Genomic DNA, 19626 nt, shown 5'->3' with positions numbered 1-19626 from the left:
ATGAAAGTAATATCCAGAAAGGAGTTTGGAGAAGATTAAAAAGGTAATGCTTGCACAGTCCCTAGCACATATCAAGGAAAGGAAAATGGAGCATGACAGCCTTTGCAAGCCACTGCACAGATGTGCTGACAGTGCCCATTTTATGAGCGGGGTGGAAGCTCAGTGCAACATGAGTCTCCCAAACAGCCCTGCACACACATCACTTTAAGGCGCCCAACCCCTAATGAAGATGTGGAGCTTGAGGTGTTTTTCACTCTGGTGTTTCTTTGCTGATTCCTGCCCACTCCATAAAATTTGTATTGAAAGTGAGGTCTTTCCCAGGACTTAATTATTTTCTGTGCCCTTGAATGGGAACATGTCTTCCACTTTTCTGGAAAGGCCTTGGTCATGGGTCTGGCCACGTAAGCAGGGAACTGACCATGCTGGGTTTCAACTTTGCTTTATAATGGCTCCTGCATTAGCTGACAGGTTCCCACCCAGTCTCCACCAAGGACCTTTAGACGCTCCCGACCTTTAGACAAATCCTGGCACCTCTGAGCTTCTTGATTCTATCTGCTCCGTTTGGGGTACCCAGGCCTCCTGGGATCTGTAAAGTAATAAAGTGGGTTCCTGGATTGTTTCCGGTATTTTGAAATGTCAAAGAAACACTATGTGTCAGAGCTCCTTTAGCCCATGCCCAACAATAGGCTTCGTTTGGAATGACTCAGTTTAGACCTGGCTATGAACCCTACTCTGCGTGACCTTGATCCTCTGTAGAAGGAGGGGAGGGTATCCTTTAACAGGACTGGGGACACTCTACCTTCCTGGAGACCTCAGGGACCCATTGGCACAGGAATGCGCGCCCGCGAAGCCATCCCTGCCGGGAACCCTTCTCACTGCTCCGGCGCGGCCCCCAAACCAGCAAAGCTGAAGGTGCTGACCTTGCACTTTCCCTTGCCGGAAAGCGACTCCAGGGGACAGGGCCCGGCCCGGCCCCGCCCCACCCCGCCGACCCCTTCAACCAGCTACCGCGCTAGGCCCCGCCCCCACCCCAGCCCCTTCCGGGCCGAAATTCTTGCGCATATCCCCGCCTCTCTCGCGCGCGTCGCCCTATCCGAGGCCGCGCCCGGCCTGGTGTCCCCGTCCCCGACCCTACCAAGCCCCGCCTCCACGCCCCGGACCAGCCGGCTCGCTCCGGCTCGCTCCGGTCCGGGGGTCCGCCCCTGCCCCGCCCCTGCCCCGTTCCCGAGCCGCTTGCACTGCGACCCCCGCACCTCTGTGAACATGGCGCTGCGAGCGGTGCGGAGCGTGCGGGCTGCGACTCGCAGCCTGCGCGTCGCCGCCGCGCCCGCCGCGCCCTGCCTACCGCGGCCCTGGGGACTGAGGGCGGGCCCCGTCCGGACACTGCGCACGGGCTCCGCTCTGCTCTCGGGTAAGCGCGGGCGGGCACGTGGGGAGAGCCGGGCTGCTTGGGGCGACGGGGCTGGACTCCTCCCTCCCGGGCCGCTGCTTACCTCGAGTCCCCAGTGAACCACCCGCCAGCGAGGCGACCCTTGCCTACGCTTCTTTCTACTGCTGGGATCCCTAGTTGCGTGGCCGACACCGCAGCCTTTGTCCTGCGGGTTGGGGACCCAGGAGGAGGAAGCCTGGAGCACACGCGAGGCCACCAAGTGCGGGCTCGTTCCGTCCGGCAGGATCGCTGGCCGCTCGCTGCTGGAGAACCGTGCAAGCGTCGCTAAGCTCCTTCGCGACCTTAGGTTATCTCGCGTGTGTGTGCATCGTGGGCCCTAAAATCGGAGACATGGTAGGCTTTAGTTTGTTACGTCGATTGTCACTGAGAACTCTGAAGTAAAATTAAAGAGCAGTTAGTGAAATTAAAGCATCTGAGCTAGATTTTAACTAGCAAGTGAGCATAACTTTGAAGAATCGGCTATTTCTTAAAAACAGTGAGATAAAATCTTTTGGACGCTTACATTCCGCCAAAGTCTATATTGAGTCATGGATGTGTTGGGACAGAAATGAGGCGTCACACGTACATGCAGTTGAAATAACTGGGGCCCCTGTCCACAAATGTCTTGGTCATCTGTGCTACTTTATACTTTAGCATAGTTACCGCAGCAGAAAAAGTTTTCTTACTGCGTGCGCAAATGCTTGAGACGCTAACTGCACCTCCAAGAACTCAGGCTTCTTTCTTAGGGGTGCATAGGCCTGTGATGGCTGTTGTCTCACCAAGTTCACTGTTTTAGAAACCTGTTTGGAAATGGAAGACTTGATAACACTTATTTATTACAGTCTGAAACATAAAGATGCTTCTCTCCCTTTGCTAATATATTCCTTTAGTTCTGTTGGTGACACATACCAGTAATTACCAATTTGAATACAAAGGGGAAAGCATACCTCAGAAAAGAAATGAACTTCAAGTCTGGGGTTGTTGTGGTTTTTTTTTGTTTGTTTGTTTGTTTTTTGGTTATTCAGTGTGATGCTTTTGCTGGCTTTTTGCAGTTTCCAGTTAGCTAGTTAAATATTGTCCAAAATATCAATACCCACGATCAGGTTGAACACTAAGGTTTTTAAGAACAGAGAGACCCAAGTTCCAATTTTGATCTACCTCTTATTAGCTATGTGATCTTGGGCAGAGTCACTTAACTTCTTAGTCTGTTTCCCTCATCAGAAAAATGGAAATGATAACAACTCTACCACACAGAGTTGTTGGGAGGATGAAATGAAATAATGTAACTGCTATACATATAGCCTGACACATAGTAAGTACTTGGTAAATGTTACTCGTTATTAAATATTATAGAATCAAGTAGGTAAAAATTGGCCAATATTTGCTACCTGACTAGTGACTTTGGAACACTTTTTTTTTTTTTAGTAGGCTCCATACTCCACGTGTGGCTTGAACTCACGACCCTGAGATCAAGAGTCACATGCTCCACCTACTGAGCCAGCCAGGTGCCCCTTGACTAGTGACTTTGAAAAGAGGAAAATGCAGACTTTTCATAAATTACTGAAAACGCCTCATTTTGAGGCCAAAAACGATGTTCTTAAAGGCTCTAAGAAAGTAATTATTTACCTAATCTGTCCACTTTTTTCCTATTGAGCTGAGGGTTAAAGGAGAGTTAAACTAATCATTGTCTTTAGCCTAAACAGCTTGGCCTTGTAAAAAGTCTCCCAGACTTTGAAATTAAGTGGACTTAACATGCATTTACCTTACTAATGTTGCTGTCTTTCCTCTAAAATTGTGTTTCCTCAGTTGTTAAACTGAGTGTGTGTGAGCAACCTTACTCCTAAGATTATCTTTACAATTAGGCAAGATGCCAAGGCCAAAATTGAGAAAATAGTCTCAGAGAAGTCATATTTATTGTTGTCCAGCCCTTACTTTAAAAAGGTATATTTAGATTTAAAGTTTTCATAATTTGTATTGTAATCAGCCAGTTCTAGAGTTGTAACAGAGTGATAGGGAGAATTGAGTGTAGCCAAATACCTATATATTTTGCTCAGAATCTCCTTTACTTAATTAAAACTAAAGAATTTCTTCACTCCTTAACCTTCTGAGTGTTTACTGTTTGGTAAGTGCTGTGTTAGAAGTGGGAATACAGATGAATATGAGATAAACCGTGCTCTTGCTTGCTTTGTACTTCATCTCCTTGCTGGGGAGAATGGACAAAAGGGTAGCTCCTTAGTGCTGTGTGTTGTGGGGTCAGGATCGGGGAGAGTGGTACAGAGTGCTGTCGGAGCCAGTTGGATGGCCTAGGAACCTTGGAGGGCTACAGAGCCTTCTGGCAGGAAAGAGCTTCTAAACTTGTAGTAGTCAAGAGAAGGTGGGGCGGGGGGGAGCCGCAGTCAGAACACCAAGTAGAAACTTTACGGAAAGATCACATTGACCTGAAGCATTTAGTTATTTGAAGTGGAATGAAGCAAAGCAAGTTCTTTTGTGACAGCTTTTACTTCTTCCAGTGAAGAATATGAAATTAATGTTTTTCAATGGTTAGGGGAAAAAGAAAGCAGTAAGTTACATTCTGCTGTGTATCAGTGCTGTGTAATCAAAGCAATTTAATGCTCTTTTAAGTACAGCTATTTTTTTGGGTAAGAGTAAGAGTGAACTAGAAAGTCTTACTCTAAAACAGCATTTGAATTGATGAACCGTAGTCCTATTAACCTCTGATGCATTGTTTTTGGAAAAATACTTGGCCTCAGAATGTGATATATATTTAAGAAGGTAGCATATGATTTCCTAAAAATTATTTATTCTTTAGAGTAATTCTAACATTAAATTCTAAATAGCCTTTTTCACATGTCTTGAACTTCGGTCAGTCTTTTTTCCAGGAATCCTTGAGTAGTTGGGCCATGTCTCTGAAGAGAAGCAGCTCATAAAGCCAAGCAAGGGCTAACCTGTCCATTGAATGTTGAGCAGAGCTTGACTTTCCACCAGTTAATGCCTTAGCTCTGAGGTGACTGTTGAGTTCTGATCTTATAGTTTGTTTCTTTAAATGATAGTAGCCATCTTCTTCAAGGCAGGCTTGAATTCAGGGAAAATGGAATTTTAAGAACTTAGTCAAGTTATAATTGTTGCCGATCAATTTCATTCATGTAAGATTCCACTTTATAACAAGTTGCAGTGAAACGCTCTTAGGTCAACTCTACCTAAAGAGGCACATTTTTTTTTCCTTCAGGTTAAATCATTTATGAGCATTTATAAGCATTATGAGCATTTATGCTCACCCCAAGTCTACAGAGGGACAGACTACCTTCTGTAAGACAGACCAGTAATAGATGAGTATACATTTGAAGCACGCTCCAAAATAGTTTGTATGTGTGATTTAGACTAATGCTGGAATAACCAAATCTCTGGAAGATGCACAAGGTGTTCATTCACTTCAAGCCATCTTTGCCTAAATACTACTCTTGAGAAGATGTTCCGTCTTTTCATGTGATCTGGTTTTTCCTGGGCAGTGTATGATTGAAAGGCAGTGTCAGTAAGTCAAATAAATACCGGGAAAGTCTTGCCTTTTGACAGTATTGATATGAAAAGTGCTTTTTAAGAAGTAATACCACTGCTTTTCTGAAATATTGGTCTTCTATTTTAGTGCGTAAATTCACAGACAAACATGAGTGGATAACAACAGAAAATGGTATTGGAACAGTGGGAATCAGCAATTTTGCACAGGTATTGGATTATCTTGAAATACTTAAAACAGTCTGCTCTTGCCTAAATTGGATTGTCTCTGCCTTTTAAAAATTGTTTATTCTGCCCTTCATTATTTTGGGCCCTTTAAGGAACACCAGTCAAGTAAACAAGTAAAATATAAATTTAGTTAGGGCAGTATGTAGTGTTTTAAGAGATTATTAAAAGGTTAACACTTAGAAGTAAACATACCTTATTCAAGAAAGAAATATGTTTCATGTTGGGGCAATTAAGGAAAAAAATAAGAGCAAGCAAAAGGCATGGGAGTGTCGACAGTGTTTGTGGATATTGTGATACATGCACAACCCTGGGGCATGAAGAAGGAAAACCTAGACTGGCACAGATTAGACAAAGGCAAACCTTTTATTTAGCCAATCTTTTTCTCTTAATTTCGGTATTCCCACTGATCCCATATTGAGAAATTATGCAAAAGAAAATGGGAAGCCAAATAACAAGTATGAGTCAGTGATTTTCAACTGAGGCTGTGTGTGGAGTGGGGCTGGAAGGGGAAACTGTTAACTGATAGGAGTATATACTATTCTTCAGAAGTGTTGGACTCTCAGGTGTTGAGGATCAATGACGATTCTGTCTTCACTGGCCTGTGTACCTACTGAGCCCCAGTACAGGGTACTGTGTACAGTACTGTAAAAGTGTTATCTTCACCTCCTGGAGTTCAGTCTATGAGGGGAATCACCTACATGGAAAATGACCCACAAAACATTATGTGATGGATGCCCTGAGTAGTACAAGGGTTGTAATTCACCTGGAGAGCTCACTTCTTAACTTGCAGTCAAGGTCTTCAGGGAGTACAAGGTATGAGGACTATAATTTATAGATCAGTGGGTATTTCAGCAAATACAGCAGTGGAAATGGCCTAAGCAAAACTGCAAAGGTGAAAAAGCACAAGGTGTGTTTGTTCTCAGAGAAGCCTAGTATATAGGGGAGTGAGGGGGATATGGTTTGTGACAGGAGTCACTGCTGCTTATGGGCCAGGCTAGCTGGTGGCCTGTTTTCTTGCCGGTCCTGAGCTAAGAATAGTTTTGCATTTTTGAAGGGTTGTAAGAAAAATCAAAGAATGGAGCCCCTCAAGTGTAAAATATGTACTGTCTGAATTATAAAAGGTTAGTGTTTGACTTGTTTCTATTCACCAGGAGGTTTAATTTGATTTCTTAAAGAATTGTGTTTTGTTTGTTTTAGGAAGCTTTGGGAGATGTTGTTTACTGTAGTCTGCCTGACGTTGGGACAAAACTGAACAAACAAGGTATTTTTCTCATCTTGGTATATTATTCATGCCATATGTTTTCTTTACCTTGAATAATAACTTGTTTGTACCTAGGACCAGGTAGAGTGCTTTTTTACTCAAGTAACAGAGAACTTGCCTAAAAGATTAAACAGGGGGTTTATTTTATCTCCTTCAAGAAGTCTGGAGCTGGGTGGAGACAGGAGATTGGCTTAGTGGCACAGTGAAGGGTCATCAAGGACATGACCTCTTTTCATACTTTTTCTGCCTTGGTGTGTCGGAGCTCACAAAATGGCAGCAAAATCTTCAAGTATCACTTTCTCAAATGGCCATATCCAAAAGTAGGATGAGAAAGTTAAATCTGTTTTTCTTTAGAGGGAGTAAAGAATCTGTTTTTCTAAATATCTTTGACAATATTGGTTTTTTTCTACTTAAACTTTTCCCATCATTTATCTTGCTTGAACTTTTTCTGCTTCCTGGCTCTCATAATATTAGGTCATATTCCTCTTTTTGAAGGTCTTCGTATGAACTTTTTCTGATAATCATAAGACCCTTGTGATTAATAATCTTTATCTGTCCATTTTTCTGTGTTCTATACATCAGTTCTTGTTTCTCATGTTTTGTACCCACTCTGCTGCTCTCAAGCAAGAGATCCTGTTTCTGAACATCTCTTTACAGCAAGTGAGCAGCATGAACCTGCTTTCTGTGCTTAAAAAACTTATGTTAACCTAAGTATCTCTAATGGATACTGTCTTTAAACTTTTCTGCTAAAGGCTTTTTTAAAATTGATGTAAAATTTACATACAGTGAATGAAGTGTATAATCCAATGAGTTTTGACAAACAAACAACTGTGTAAACCTTGCCAATTAAAACCCTTCTCAAGACAACCTGTTCTCTGATTTCTGTTACCATAGGTTAGTTTTGTCTATTATTTAACTTCATTCAAAAGTAACCACACAGTTTTTATATTGTTTGGCTTCTTTTGTCCAATATCATGATTTTGAGATTTATGTTGAGTGATCAGTTTTTCTTTTTGATCAGTTTATTTTTTTTTTATTGAATAGTGTACCATTATATGACATTTTAGTCTTTTCTCCTGTTGATGGATTTCTGTGTTATTTCTAGTCTTTAGCTGTTAGAAATAAAGCTACTATAAACTTTTTTGTAGATGTCTTCATTTCTCTTGGGGGTGTGTGTGAGAGTGTGTGTGTGTGTGTGTGTGTGTGTGTGTGTATGGAATTTCTGGCTTGTAGTGTAGTAGTTGTATGTTTAACTTTATAAGAAACTGCCAGTTTCCCAAAGTGATTGTACCATTTTACATTCTCACCAGCAATATGAGAGAGTTCTAGGCACTGCAGATCTCACTGTGAGATGATAAATTATTCTTGAGCACCCTTCCATGTGCTTTTTGCCACTCACATCTTTTTTTGTTTATAGTCTCTAGTCAAGCCTTTACCAAATTTATTGGGGCTGTCTTTTTACCATTAATTTTTAGGCATTCTATATATTCTAGGTACAAATCCTTTTTCAGATCTATATTTTGTGAAATTTTGTCATAGTTTGTGATTTTGTTTTTTCATTTTCTTAACTGTTTTGATAAGCTTTTAATTTTTAACAAGTCCAAGTTAATTAATGTTTTTATTTATGTATAGAACATTGCATCTTTTCTAAGAAATCTTTGTCTCCATGGTTCCCATCCTATATACCCTAGAGCTATGGGATATTTAAAATTTTCAACCTCTTTTGGACACCACACACTGATAGCTCAATAGAGTTAACAGTTCCAATATCAGATCTGTTATGTTGGGTAATGTGTCTTTGAAGCAAATACTGCGTGAAAGTAAGCAAGGATCATCAATAAGACAGTGGTTGGTGTTCAGTCTGATTCCCTGATGGAGAAATTGTATAGTATCCAACAGACACACATTATAAATAAATAGTTGTAGTTAAAAATGAAAAATATGTTACTAAGATACTTAGGGCACTATGAACCGAGAAAGTTTGAGCAACTCTGGCCTGTACCAAGTTTGCAAAGATACTCTCTGTGTTTTCTTCTTGAAACTTCACATAGTTTTTGCTTTCATTTTCAGGCCTTGTTAAATTCACTGATTCTTAACAGTTTTGTAGATTCCTTTGGATCTTCTATGTAAACAATAATGTAATCTGTAAATAAAAAGCTTTTTTTCTTTTCAGTCTTTATGCATTTTCTTTCTTTTTCTTGCCTTATTGCACAGCCCTGAGCCCTCAGTATAATGTTGTGTAGAAGCAGTGAGGTAGACATCATTACCCTGCCTGGCCTTGTTCCTGATTCTTGAGAATACACTAAAATTTCATCATTTAGGCATGATAATTAGCAGGGGGGTTTTGATGGATGCTCATTATCAGAAGAGGAGGTTCTTTTCCATCTTGTTTGCTGACAGTTTTTATCATTTATGGATGTTGAATTTTGTCACATTTGTTTCATCCATCTTATCGACATGATCATAAGATCATAAGGGTTTTCTCCTTTATTCTGCTAATGTGATGAATAAGGTTATCTTTAAATGTTGAGCCAGATTTGCATTCCTGGTAGTTACGGTGTAAAAATTATCTTTAAAAATATATTGTGGGATTTGATTTGCTAATTAATCATTTTTGTATTAATATTCATAAGATATTAGTCTTTTATGATGGCTTTGTCAAATTTTGGAATTAGTTATACTGACCTCTTTTTTTAAGATTTTTATTTATTTGTCAGAGCGAGAGAGAGCACAACAGGGGGAGCATCAGGCAGAGGGAAAACCAGGCTCCCTGCTGAGCAAGGAGCCCGATGTGGGACTCGATCCCAGGACCCTGGGATCATGACCTGAGCTGAAGGCAGACACTTTTTTTTTTAATAATAATTTTTTGTTATGTTAGTCACCATACAGTACATCCCTAGTTTTTGATGTAAAGTTCCATGATTCATTATTTGCGTATAACACCTAGCGCTCCATGCAATACGTGCCCTCCTTAATACCCATCACCAGCCTATTCCATTCCCCCACCCACCTCCCCTCTGAAGCCCTCAGTTTGTTTCCCAGAGTCCATAGTCTCTCAGGGTTCATTCCCCCTTCTGTTTACCCCCCTTTCTTCTACCGATCTTCCTACTTATGTTTCATAAATGAGTGAAACCATATGATAATTGTCTTTCTCTGCTTGACTTATTTCGCTTAGCATTATCTCCTCCAGTCCCATCCATGTTGCAGCAAATGTTGAGAAATCGTTCTTTTTGATGGCTGAGTAATATTCCATTGTATATATGGACCACGTCTTAATCCAGTCATCTGTTGAAGGGCATCTCGGCTCCTTCCACGATTTAGCTATTGTGGACATTGCTGCTATGAACATTGGGGTGCAAAGATACATCTGTATCTTTGGGGTAAATACCCAGTAGTGCAATGGGTGGATCATAGGGTAGCTCAATTTTTAACTTTTTAAGGGGCCTCCACGCTGTTTTCCAAAGTGGCTGTACCAACTTGCATTCCCACCAACAGTGTAAGAGGGATCCCCTTTCTCCATATCCTCTCCAACATTTGTTGTTTCCTGCCTTGTCCATTTTTGTCATTCTCACTGGTGTAAGGTGGTATCTCAGTGTGGTTTTGATTTGCATTTCCCTGATGGCTAATGATTTTGAACATTTTTTCATATGTCTGTTAGCCATTTGTATGTTGAAGGCAGACATTTAACCGACTGAGCCACCGAGGCGTCCCTATCTTGGCCTCTTAGACTAAGTTTGGAAATGTTCTCACCTCCTCTCTTTTTCTGAAAGAGTGCAAGATTGGTATTATTTCTTCCTTACATGTTGATAGAATTAACCAGTTAAATCTTGAGTCAGATCATTTCTTTCTGGGAAGGTTTTGATACAAATTTAATTTCTTTAATAGATATAAGACTATTCATATTTTCTACATTATCTTTGGTTTTGTTATGTTTTGGGGGGAATTTTTCCATGTTATATTGTCAAATTCAGTAGTAAAAATGTGGTAATTTGTGTGTTCTCTCTTTTCATCAGTATTGTTAGGTATTTATCAATCATATTAATCTTGAAAGAAGCAAATTTTTACTGTTAATTTTTTAATAGTCCATTTATTTCATGCTCATATCTTTGTTTTCTTCCTTCAACTGAGACTTAATTTGCTCTAATTTTTCTTTCGGTAGAAAATTGGGGCTTTGTTTTAGTAAGTACTTTTTTTACCCATACTGTAAAATGCCATCATTTCCCTTGTGGTGGGTAGCAGCTAAAATCTAAGTTTAATTCTTTTAGCTTTAGCTGGGACACCAGCTATGCATGCATAGCTCAGGCATCATTCAGAGACATGGATAGAGTTTATACACAGGATTTGGGGCTCTCCCTTTTAGTCTCTCTCCTTGGGATTTCCCACCTCACTTCCCAGTAGTTATGGTGGCCTCAACTTGTCTTCTGGTCCCTTAGCCAATTAAGACAGATTTCTCTCAGAATTTTGGCTGCCCCAAATGGCATAGATTGATGCCTGTCTTCAGGCCAAAAGCCATTTTTTTTAAAAAATCACTATTGTCCCTTCTTTCAAGTGTTGTGTCCTTTCCATGAACTAACTGCTTTTGTTCATTTTCTAGTGTCTTTAGAACTCAGGTCATTGATTTTTAAGATGTTCTTTGTAAGCGAGACCTAAAGATAATTTCCTTCTAAGCACTATTTTAGCAATATCCACAAACTTGGGTATATTGTATTCTCAGTATCATTCATTTCACATCACTCAGTGTTGTCCTACAGGTGACTAAGGCTCTGTTAATTTTTCAGTCTTTTATTTCAGTCAAAAGACTGAAATATGGTTAATTTCAGGTACTCTTTGTTCATGTTCACTGACCCTTCTGCTCTTATTGTCATTTAGTGATTTTTATTTTAGATATGATATTTTCCAGTTCTAGAGTGTCCATTTTTAAAATTTCCATTTCTTTGCAGGTATTCCCCCATGTGTTCATGCATGATCTTTTTAAAAATCTGAACATGTTTGTAATAGTTACTTTTAGGTTCTCTGCTTATTCCAATATGTGGATCTGTGGGTCATTTTGGAATCTGTTGACTACTTTTTCTTTTAACCATGGCTCCTTTTATAGGATTTCAGCCCTCCATTTCCAGCCACCTTGGCAGGCCCACGTTCCGTCCTCTGACCTCTCAAGCAAATAAGACTGGTTTCTCTGTGTTCTAGTTACACTGTGCACTTTGAATGGGGTAATGTCGTCAGTACAAGTTATATAAATGAAGATCTCACCCACTTTGGGCCCCTTTTTAAGGACTGACTCCTCCTTTGGTTACTCTTCAGAGCCTTCATAAACAATTGTTTTTGTTTTGTTCAGAGTTTATAATTATTGTCTGCAAGAAGGCTGGTCTGATGAGGTACTTCACCATTACTGGAATCTCCTAAAATTTTCATATCTTTTTCGGAGCCACAGCAAATTGGAAGAAAATTAAGTTTACTGGGTTTAAGTACATCTGGTATTCAGATAGATCACCATTTGTTGTTGACTCCGTCTAAAACAGATAGGTCCACTTTATTGAGGATATTTATACCCTTCTCACAGGTGATAAGAGCATGAAGAAACCTGTGGTTTTATTTCTTAATTAAAGACATTTAGAATGTTTGGGGGCACCTGGGTGACTCAGTCAGTTAAGCGTCTGCCTTTGACTCAGGTCATGATCCCAGGGTCTTGGGATCAAGCTCCATGTCAGGCACCCCGCTCGGCAGGGAGTCTGCTTCTCCTTCTCCCTGCTCGAGCTCTTGCTATCTCCCTCTCTCTCAAATAAGTAAAATCTTTAAAGATACTTAGAATGTTTTATCATGCCAGTACTAAAGGTGACTACTTCTCTGTATTTTATATTTTCAGGTCATTGACTTTTGATATCTAATATTTTAATTTTCTCAATTTAGAGGAGTTTGGTGCTTTGGAAAGTGTGAAAGCTGCTAGTGAACTCTATTCTCCTCTATCAGGAGAAGTAACTGAAATTAATGAAGCTCTTGCAGAAAATCCAGGACTTGTCAACAAATCTTGTTATGAAGATGGTAAGTTGTTGCTAGAAATTTTTTCAAAGGATTACTGCTGCAGTTAACATTTAGAGTTTAAAGCAGCAAGCCTTAGCAGGTTGTAACTTCATCTTTTTGTACTTTTTGATACTAAGTAGGGATGTTTTGCTTTAAAAAAGGGAAACAGATTAGCTGAATATATAGGGTTAGGTTTAATATCTCTGTCAATAAAAGCATTGCCTTATTTTACAGAGTTCTTAGTATTAAAGTTGTAGACTTTTTATGAATACTTGCAAAGTATTTACCTCGTCAGACATAAAGGTGTCCAGTCATACTGTGTAGTGTAGGTGGTAAAAGAATAATACCTGTTTGCATCAGTTTTGTCACGTTTTCATCTTTTTAATAACCCAGTGAAGTATGGTAGCAGCAATTTTCACCTTTTTTACATGAATTGCAAAATTAAGATTAGCTTGTAGTTCTCTGTTGCCTTGTCACCTAGCCCTTCTCTTAGTAGTGCTTTCTGCTCCCTGCTCCCCTTCACCTCATCAGTTAGTGTCATTGTTCCTTCTGTTAAAGGAAGATATCCCTGGTCTTGTATATTTGGATCCATCAGTGTTGTTGATGGTTATGACAACTTAAGGTGTTTTTTTTTTTAATTTTTAAAAATTTAATTCTAGTATTGTTAACATAGTGTTTATATTAGTTTCAGGTCTACAATATAGGGATTCAGCAATCCTACACATTACTCATAGCTTATCATGATAAATGTACTCTTTAATCCCCATGCCATATTTTACCCATCCCTCTACCCACCTTGTCCTGATAATCATCAGTTTGTTCTCTATACTCGAGTCTCTTTTTATTTTCCCCTTTGTTTTGTTTCATAAATTCCACATATGAGGGGTGCCTGGGTGGCTCAGTTGTTAAGCGTCTGCCTTCAGCTCAGGGCGTGATCCCGGCGTTCTGGGATGGAGCCCCACATCGGGCTCCTCCGCTAGGAGCCTGCTTCTTCCTCTCCCACTCTCCCTGCTTGTGTTCCCTCTCTCGCTGGCTGTCTCTGTCAAATAAATAAATAAAATCTTTAAAAAAAAAAATTCCACATGATTGAAATCCTCTGGTATTTGTCTTTCTCTGACTTATTTTGCTTAGCATTATACTGTCTAGCTCCATCCATGTTGTTGCAAATGGCAAGATTTCATATTTTTCTTTATGGTTGAGTAATAATCCATTTTATACACATACACACATATATATAATCACCACATCTTCATCCATTCATCTGTCAGTGGACACTTGGGCTACTTCCATAGTTTGGCTATTGTAAATAATGCTTCAGTGAACGTAGGGATGCATATAGCCTTTGAATTAGTTTTTGTATTCTTTGGATAAATACTCAGCAATGCAATTACTGGATCATAAGGTCGGTCTACTTTTAACTTTTTGAGGCACCTCCATGATGTCTTCCAGTGGCTGCCCCAGTTTGCATTCCCACCAAGAGTGCACAAAGGTTCCTTCTCCACATCCTAGTCAACACTTGTTTGTTTTTTGTGTTTTTTTATTTTAGCCATTCTGACAGGTGTGAGGTTAAGAGTTCTTAATCCATATAGTAGAATATGTTCTGGCTTTAATTCTTTTCAATCGTGCTATGCAAGGGTATTAACTGAATTCTTAAGGCTCCTTAAAAATATATAGCTTCTTAAACAAATAATGAGTGGTTTATGTAAAGAATACTAGCTAGATCAATTCTGAGGAACTCAAAGATTTTACATTTTGAATGAATTTGACTTTTACTCTTTAAAAAGATAATTTGAAATATGATACTTTTTTTTCGGTTGCAGGTTGGCTGATCAAGATAGCACTCAGTAATCCTTCAGAACTGGATGAATTAATGAGTGAAGAAGCATACGAGAAATACATAAAATCTATTGAGGAGTGAAAATGGAACCCCTAAATAAACTAGTATGAAACAATTTAATCTAGCATAGTTGTCTTAAATTAGTGGTGCACAGAGGATTTCAAATAGCAACTACTTAGCAATACCAGTAGAAAAAGAAACTACTTGCAACAATACTAATAGAAGAAAATACCCCTTAACTTTATAATGATTGCAAAAAATATAATATGCATCTGTTTTGCAGCACCCTCTGATTTTTATGCTCCAGTTATGATATTCAGAATCCTGAAATTATCTGTGGTTAAAAATTAGTCATAAAAATCATGTAATTCAGGGGTGACATTGTTACCTTAAGTCTTAGGGAATATTGTAACTTGCTTACATCTATTCCTGGATGGGGGTCAAAATACTCAAATAATCTTTCCATTGGAAATAACTGGAAGTAGAGAAAGATTTGTTAGTTGTATAGTGTCAGATAAAGAACAAATGCTACCTTAATTTTGCAATATACTGCACTTGCTGGTGCTATTTTTATACAGTGAAGCAACAGCCTTGCAGGAAGATAAATAGTTTAATAATAAAACATTCAACTTCTTCCTTAACATGTTTTTTTGTTTGCTCTTAATATTTCATTTAGTGACTCTGCTAGTATTTGTGAAAATGCTAATTTTAACTTATGGAAAGTTATTTTTTTTTAAAGGAAATTTAAGCTGTAACAGTGAAAGGTTCTAAGAAAATGTTTCCTTTTAGTCACAAATCTGGTTTTTCTTAAAGACCTAAATGCCTGATAGCATTAAGTACCATTTTTGGTCATCTTTAATCAAAAAGAAAGCACTTACTTTGGTGGTTTTTGTGTTGTTTTGTTTTTTTAATGCTGCTAAGTTAGAAGACAGAAGACAAAAACAAGGAAAGTATAAGTTTGATAAGCACAACATATGGCATCCTTAAGAAAATAAACCACATTCAGGTTTCCGCTTTAAGTAATGGGACAGAAATGGACATAGTGAAACTTTGTATGAGCTCACACATTGACTTAGTGAATATTCTTCACAGCTTAAGCAATTTACAGTGCCTAGGGGTGTTTTTAAGTAGCTAAACAGCATATTTTCTAAGCCAAGTATAATATGCTGATATTTTGAAGGGGATATTATATATACACACATAACTATAAATATATACAAATGCACACACACACAGCAAGAGCAGACATACCTCTATCATTTTTCCCAGTTAATGCAGGAAAAGGGTATTCAAATACTACCACATTCTGACTGTGAGTAAACTGCAAATGTGAAAACCTAGAGGAAGTAGGTAGGTAAATAACAAATCTTTCCTGCTCAGGAGAAAGAAACCATTTTTTAATGGCCATGTCCCTGCTGAGCTATATCTTTGCACCCTTATCAAGAAAGTATCCAAAATATTTTGGATGACTGTTTCCTTGTTTAAATAATTATTAGTCAATTTTTAATTATTAAAAATTAATTTACTCTGCTTTGGAAATAGAAAAGAATGAGTAATAATTACATAAATTTACTCTTGTTTTGAAGTACTCTCATACATTACCTTTTTTGATGATTAAAGCAATATTCAGAGTTAGGTAGGACAGATCCATAAATACCACCATTTCACAGAAAAGAAAAATAGTGGAAAGGATAAGACACTTATAGAGCTGGACACTTAAAAATCCATGGTTAGGATTTTCACATTTCCTCGTCCATTCTTTATCAGTTCCTTAGCTAATGTTACTATAAAAATACTTAAATTGGAATAGGGGTGGTGGGGAGGGAGAATGAATACTCTAAAGAGGGGGGAAGCAAGCAAAAATGGCAACTTCGGAGTGAAAGGACATCAGTGATTATAATATGAAAGAGATGGGCAGTTTTTTATTCTCCCATCCTTTCCCAAAGACACACACTTGCTTTGTTAGGCTCCCTCTGAGCTTTTTCAAAGAGCCAAACGGTATGGCAACTTGCTCTTTTGCTATTTAGAATATAGAACCATTTCAACACTCATTTCTGTTGTAGTGCTGCCAAAAATAACAGGCATTGACTGGCCTTCCCAAAGTATATAAAGAGAATTTAATTTCTCTGACCTCATATTCCTTTTGAATGGTTTTGGTCTTAATAGAGCAGTTTAATAAAGGTTTTGAATAATGCTTGCTAATAATTAAAACTCAAGAAATGGAACAGGTTACCCTAGAGGTATTACAAAAATTTATCACCTTAAAAATTTTATCACCTCCCTGAGTTTAAAGAACTTGACAACATTAAGTTTTAAGAAAGAAAGTACTAGGGTCACCTGGGTGGCTCAGTCGGTTGAGCATCTGATTCTTGGTTTCAGCTGGGGTCATCTAAGGGTTCTGGGATCAGCCTGCATCAGGCTCTGACCTCAGCAGAGCGTCTGCTTGAGAGTCTCCTTATGCCCCTCTCCCTGCTTCTGTGTTCTCTCTAAAATAAATAAATCTTTTTAAAAAATTATGCTAACTGTAACTGTCCTCATTACTGCTTAACGATCACTGTATTTCAGACTCAATCATACACATGCCTTCCTCAGAAAGAGCCCTCACTTTACAAGGAGATTAAAATCTATTTTCCCTGCAAGTGGCTTTACTACTCACTACCTATCCTCATCAGTATTTTCCCTTTCTAGGCCAGATTTAGGTTCATAGCAAAATTAAATAGAAAATACAGCTTTCATATATCTCTTGCCTCCATCTTTCTGTTTTAGAAACATTCCTTGGCCAACTCTAGGATCTTATTCTACTAGAGCTTCTGATATCTTGATTCAGTCTATAATGGCTTTTTGTAAACATGACTAAACAGTTGTCCCTTAACATTTATACTCAGTCATGCTATCAAGGTTCTTACCTGCTGAACTTCAAGAGTGATTACCGCTAGCCCATTTAAAAGCAAAGTGTGCAGGCACAGTTATTTTGAAGGAAATCAGTTACCATCTTTCAACTTCCACATGTGCTTAATGAGAACAATCTTACAGTCAAGTTTAATTAAGAGTCATTTAGTAAAATACTTCATTAAAAATTTTGGTATACTTCCCAGAAACAGAAAGTAGCTTTAATGAGTGGGTAACAAAGCCTTCCACTAGTCAGGTGATTTCAAATTTTCTGTTTTCAAAAGAAGTGAAGGAGGACCTAGCCAAACTGTCACCTGATCATTAAATTTTTTTTTTTTTGTTAACTGTGAATTGTGTAAAGGAGCTCTTAAAAACTTGAGAGACTGCTATAACAAAACCTCTTTCATATGCATCTTCATATGAACAAGATATCTCAGATTATGTATGTTTTAAAAATGAATAAAATTGGGACTGAATATGCCTCATTCTAGCCATATGTGATATTTATCCACAGATACAAGAATTGTGGAGGGAGGAACAGTGCCACCCATTTCATTCTGATACACTTCCAGCAACAATATTTATCAACACATGTAATACATTCCTACTATTTGTCAGCTGAATGGGAAGAAAGACAATTCTCGATCTGGAAAAACAATGGACTGTTTTAGCCTTATCGTCTTTTAAGTTTCACTTCAAAAATTTTTTTTTTTTTTGCACATCCAATTGATAAGACTACTCAATAAGTCTTGACCATTTGACCATAATAGGTACGTTAGAATGAAGTTCTGTGTAGGAAGTAAAATAAGAATACAATTATGAATTTAAGAAGAAAAAGCAAAAGAATTTCTTTTAATTAGTTTATATTTTAAAATAGATGTTGATGGGTATCAAACTGTCATTAGATTTCTTTCAGTACTTTTCAAAGAGGGTTGTAATATTTTTATTTTTAAGATTTTACTTATTGGAGAGGGAGAGCATGAGTTTGGGAAGGGGCAGGGGGAGTGAACATCCGAGCAGACTCCCTGCTGAGCGCAGAGCTGGATGCAGGGCTCAGTCTCACAACCCATGAAATCAGGACCTGAGCCAAACCGAGAGTTCTATGCTTAACTGCCTAAGTCACCCAGGTGCCCTGGGGTGTGACATTTTTAAACTCCAAGATTTATGATACTTTGCTACCATTTAAGTTTATGAACGTTTTAGGTTTTAAAACAAATGTGCACAATGAAGTAATGCAGTTTTGTACAACTGTTTTTAGAAGTATGCAGGCATACCATTTCTTCCAGGTTGTGAGATACAAGATCCAAATATGCATATTTTAGGTAAAGAAATGACACTTAAAAAAGTGGTCATGTCTAGAAAAGTACTTTGTTCTAACTTCCCAGAATGTTACACAATTGTCTTTCCATAGACTTTCCAAGCTTTCTAATTACTTTCTAATTACAGAACTGTGGGTTCTGGGGGGAAAAAAAGTAATACATAGCTATTTTTCCAACTGCCTCTTCATCATAGTGTTATAAAAGACATTCTAATGCTTTTATGCAACAGAGATATTCAGACTTGAAAAAAAAAACTAGAAAGCGACCGGTTTTGGAATCAGATGTGAGTTGGATCCAGGCTCTACCACTGAATACCCGGCTTTGGCCAGAGGTCCCACCCCTGGCTGCACCTCTAGGCGTTCAAAAGTGCGAGGACCAAAGGAGGGGAAGAGTGGGTAGCTTTGCATTGTCTTCAATCAGTCGTCGTCTGACTTAAGGGCGTGAGGCTACTTCCCTTCAGGGTTGTACAGGAACACGACACAAATTCAACGAGCGTGACCTGGTGCCCCAAGCGGATTCAAACTATTACTGCCCCATCAAGCAAGCGGGGGCCAAAAGTTAAAGAGAAGTAGATTCCACTAGGAAGTTTTTGACCCGCAGTCGCTCTCCTGGAGGAGGGGCGATTTGCGAACAGCTGGCAAAGTTGGGGACCTTTTTGGTTGCTGGGCATCTAGAGGGTGGGGGCCACGGGTGCTGCTGAGCATCCTACAATGCGCAGGGCAATCCCCCCACCCCCAGCACCATCCGGCCCGACGGCAACAGTGCGGGGCGTGAGGTCCAGGGTCTTTGAAGAGGAGCCGGTCCAAGAGCCCTCTCTAACTCCACGGTCCGCAGGGCATCCGGCCGCTGCGTCTATCTCCCTGACCCGCGCTTGGTCTTTCACCTTACCTCAAACGCGTCCTCAGGCGCTCACAGCTGGCCGCGTCTCCTCAGGCGCGGGTGGAAGGTGCGCAGCCGCGCAGAGCCTTTCGGGAGCACGTGCCCACAGCCATCAGCCGGNNNNCGGCGACGCCTTCCGCGCTCAAGCTTTGTTACGCCAGGCGGGCTCTGCATCACTTCCGCGACAACCCCCCGCGGGCCCCGCCCCCAGCGCGTCCGTAACCCAGGGCAACTGTAGCCCTCGCCTGCCGGCGGG

General features: G+C 39.5%; 1 protein-coding gene and 1 long non-coding RNA gene across 2 annotated transcripts in view; one reads left to right on the top strand and one right to left on the bottom strand.

Annotated features, from left to right (window-relative positions):
• The window catches only part of LOC121103441, a 57172-nt gene extending 37629 nt beyond the window's left edge, over nucleotides 1–19543 (bottom strand). Inside the window, exons 1-2 of the long non-coding RNA XR_005835640.1 lie at nucleotides 19380–19543; nucleotides 1494–1766 (exon numbers count right to left, since the gene is read on the bottom strand). This is a non-coding gene — a long non-coding RNA (uncharacterized LOC121103441). The remainder of the gene's footprint in view (nucleotides 1–1493; nucleotides 1767–19379) is intronic.
• Nucleotides 1143–14398, top strand: GCSH (glycine cleavage system protein H). Its single transcript, XM_040633645.1, has 5 exons — nucleotides 1143–1411; nucleotides 5070–5149; nucleotides 6365–6428; nucleotides 12336–12467; nucleotides 14267–14398. The coding sequence occupies exons 1-5, from the start codon at nucleotides 1264–1266 to the stop codon at nucleotides 14362–14364; spliced, it is 522 nt and encodes a 173-aa protein (XP_040489579.1). The 5' UTR covers nucleotides 1143–1263; the 3' UTR covers nucleotides 14365–14398.
• Nucleotides 19544–19626: the final 83 nt, after the last annotated feature.

The sequence above is a fragment of the Ursus maritimus genome, unplaced genomic scaffold (assembly GCF_017311325.1).
Source record: "Ursus maritimus isolate PB19 unplaced genomic scaffold, ASM1731132v1 scaffold_19, whole genome shotgun sequence".
NCBI lineage: Eukaryota > Metazoa > Chordata > Mammalia > Carnivora > Ursidae > Ursus > Ursus maritimus.
Note: the sequence above shows the minus strand (reverse complement) of the source record. Positions and strands in the feature narration are given on the sequence as shown.

What these genes read in the sequence shown, in the direction of transcription:
- GCSH (XM_040633645.1), top strand. Translation starts at nt 1,264, where the DNA reads ATGGCGCTGCGAGCGGTGCGGAGCGTGCGGGCTGCGACTCGCAGCCTG. An exon ending in GAATCAGCAATTTTGCACAG is followed by an intron (nt 5,150 to 6,364) that starts GTATTGGATTAT and finishes TGTTTGTTTTAG; the next exon opens with GAAGCTTTGGGAGATGTTGT. An exon ending in CAAATCTTGTTATGAAGATG is followed by an intron (nt 12,468 to 14,266) that starts GTAAGTTGTTGC and finishes TTTCGGTTGCAG; the next exon opens with GTTGGCTGATCAAGATAGCA.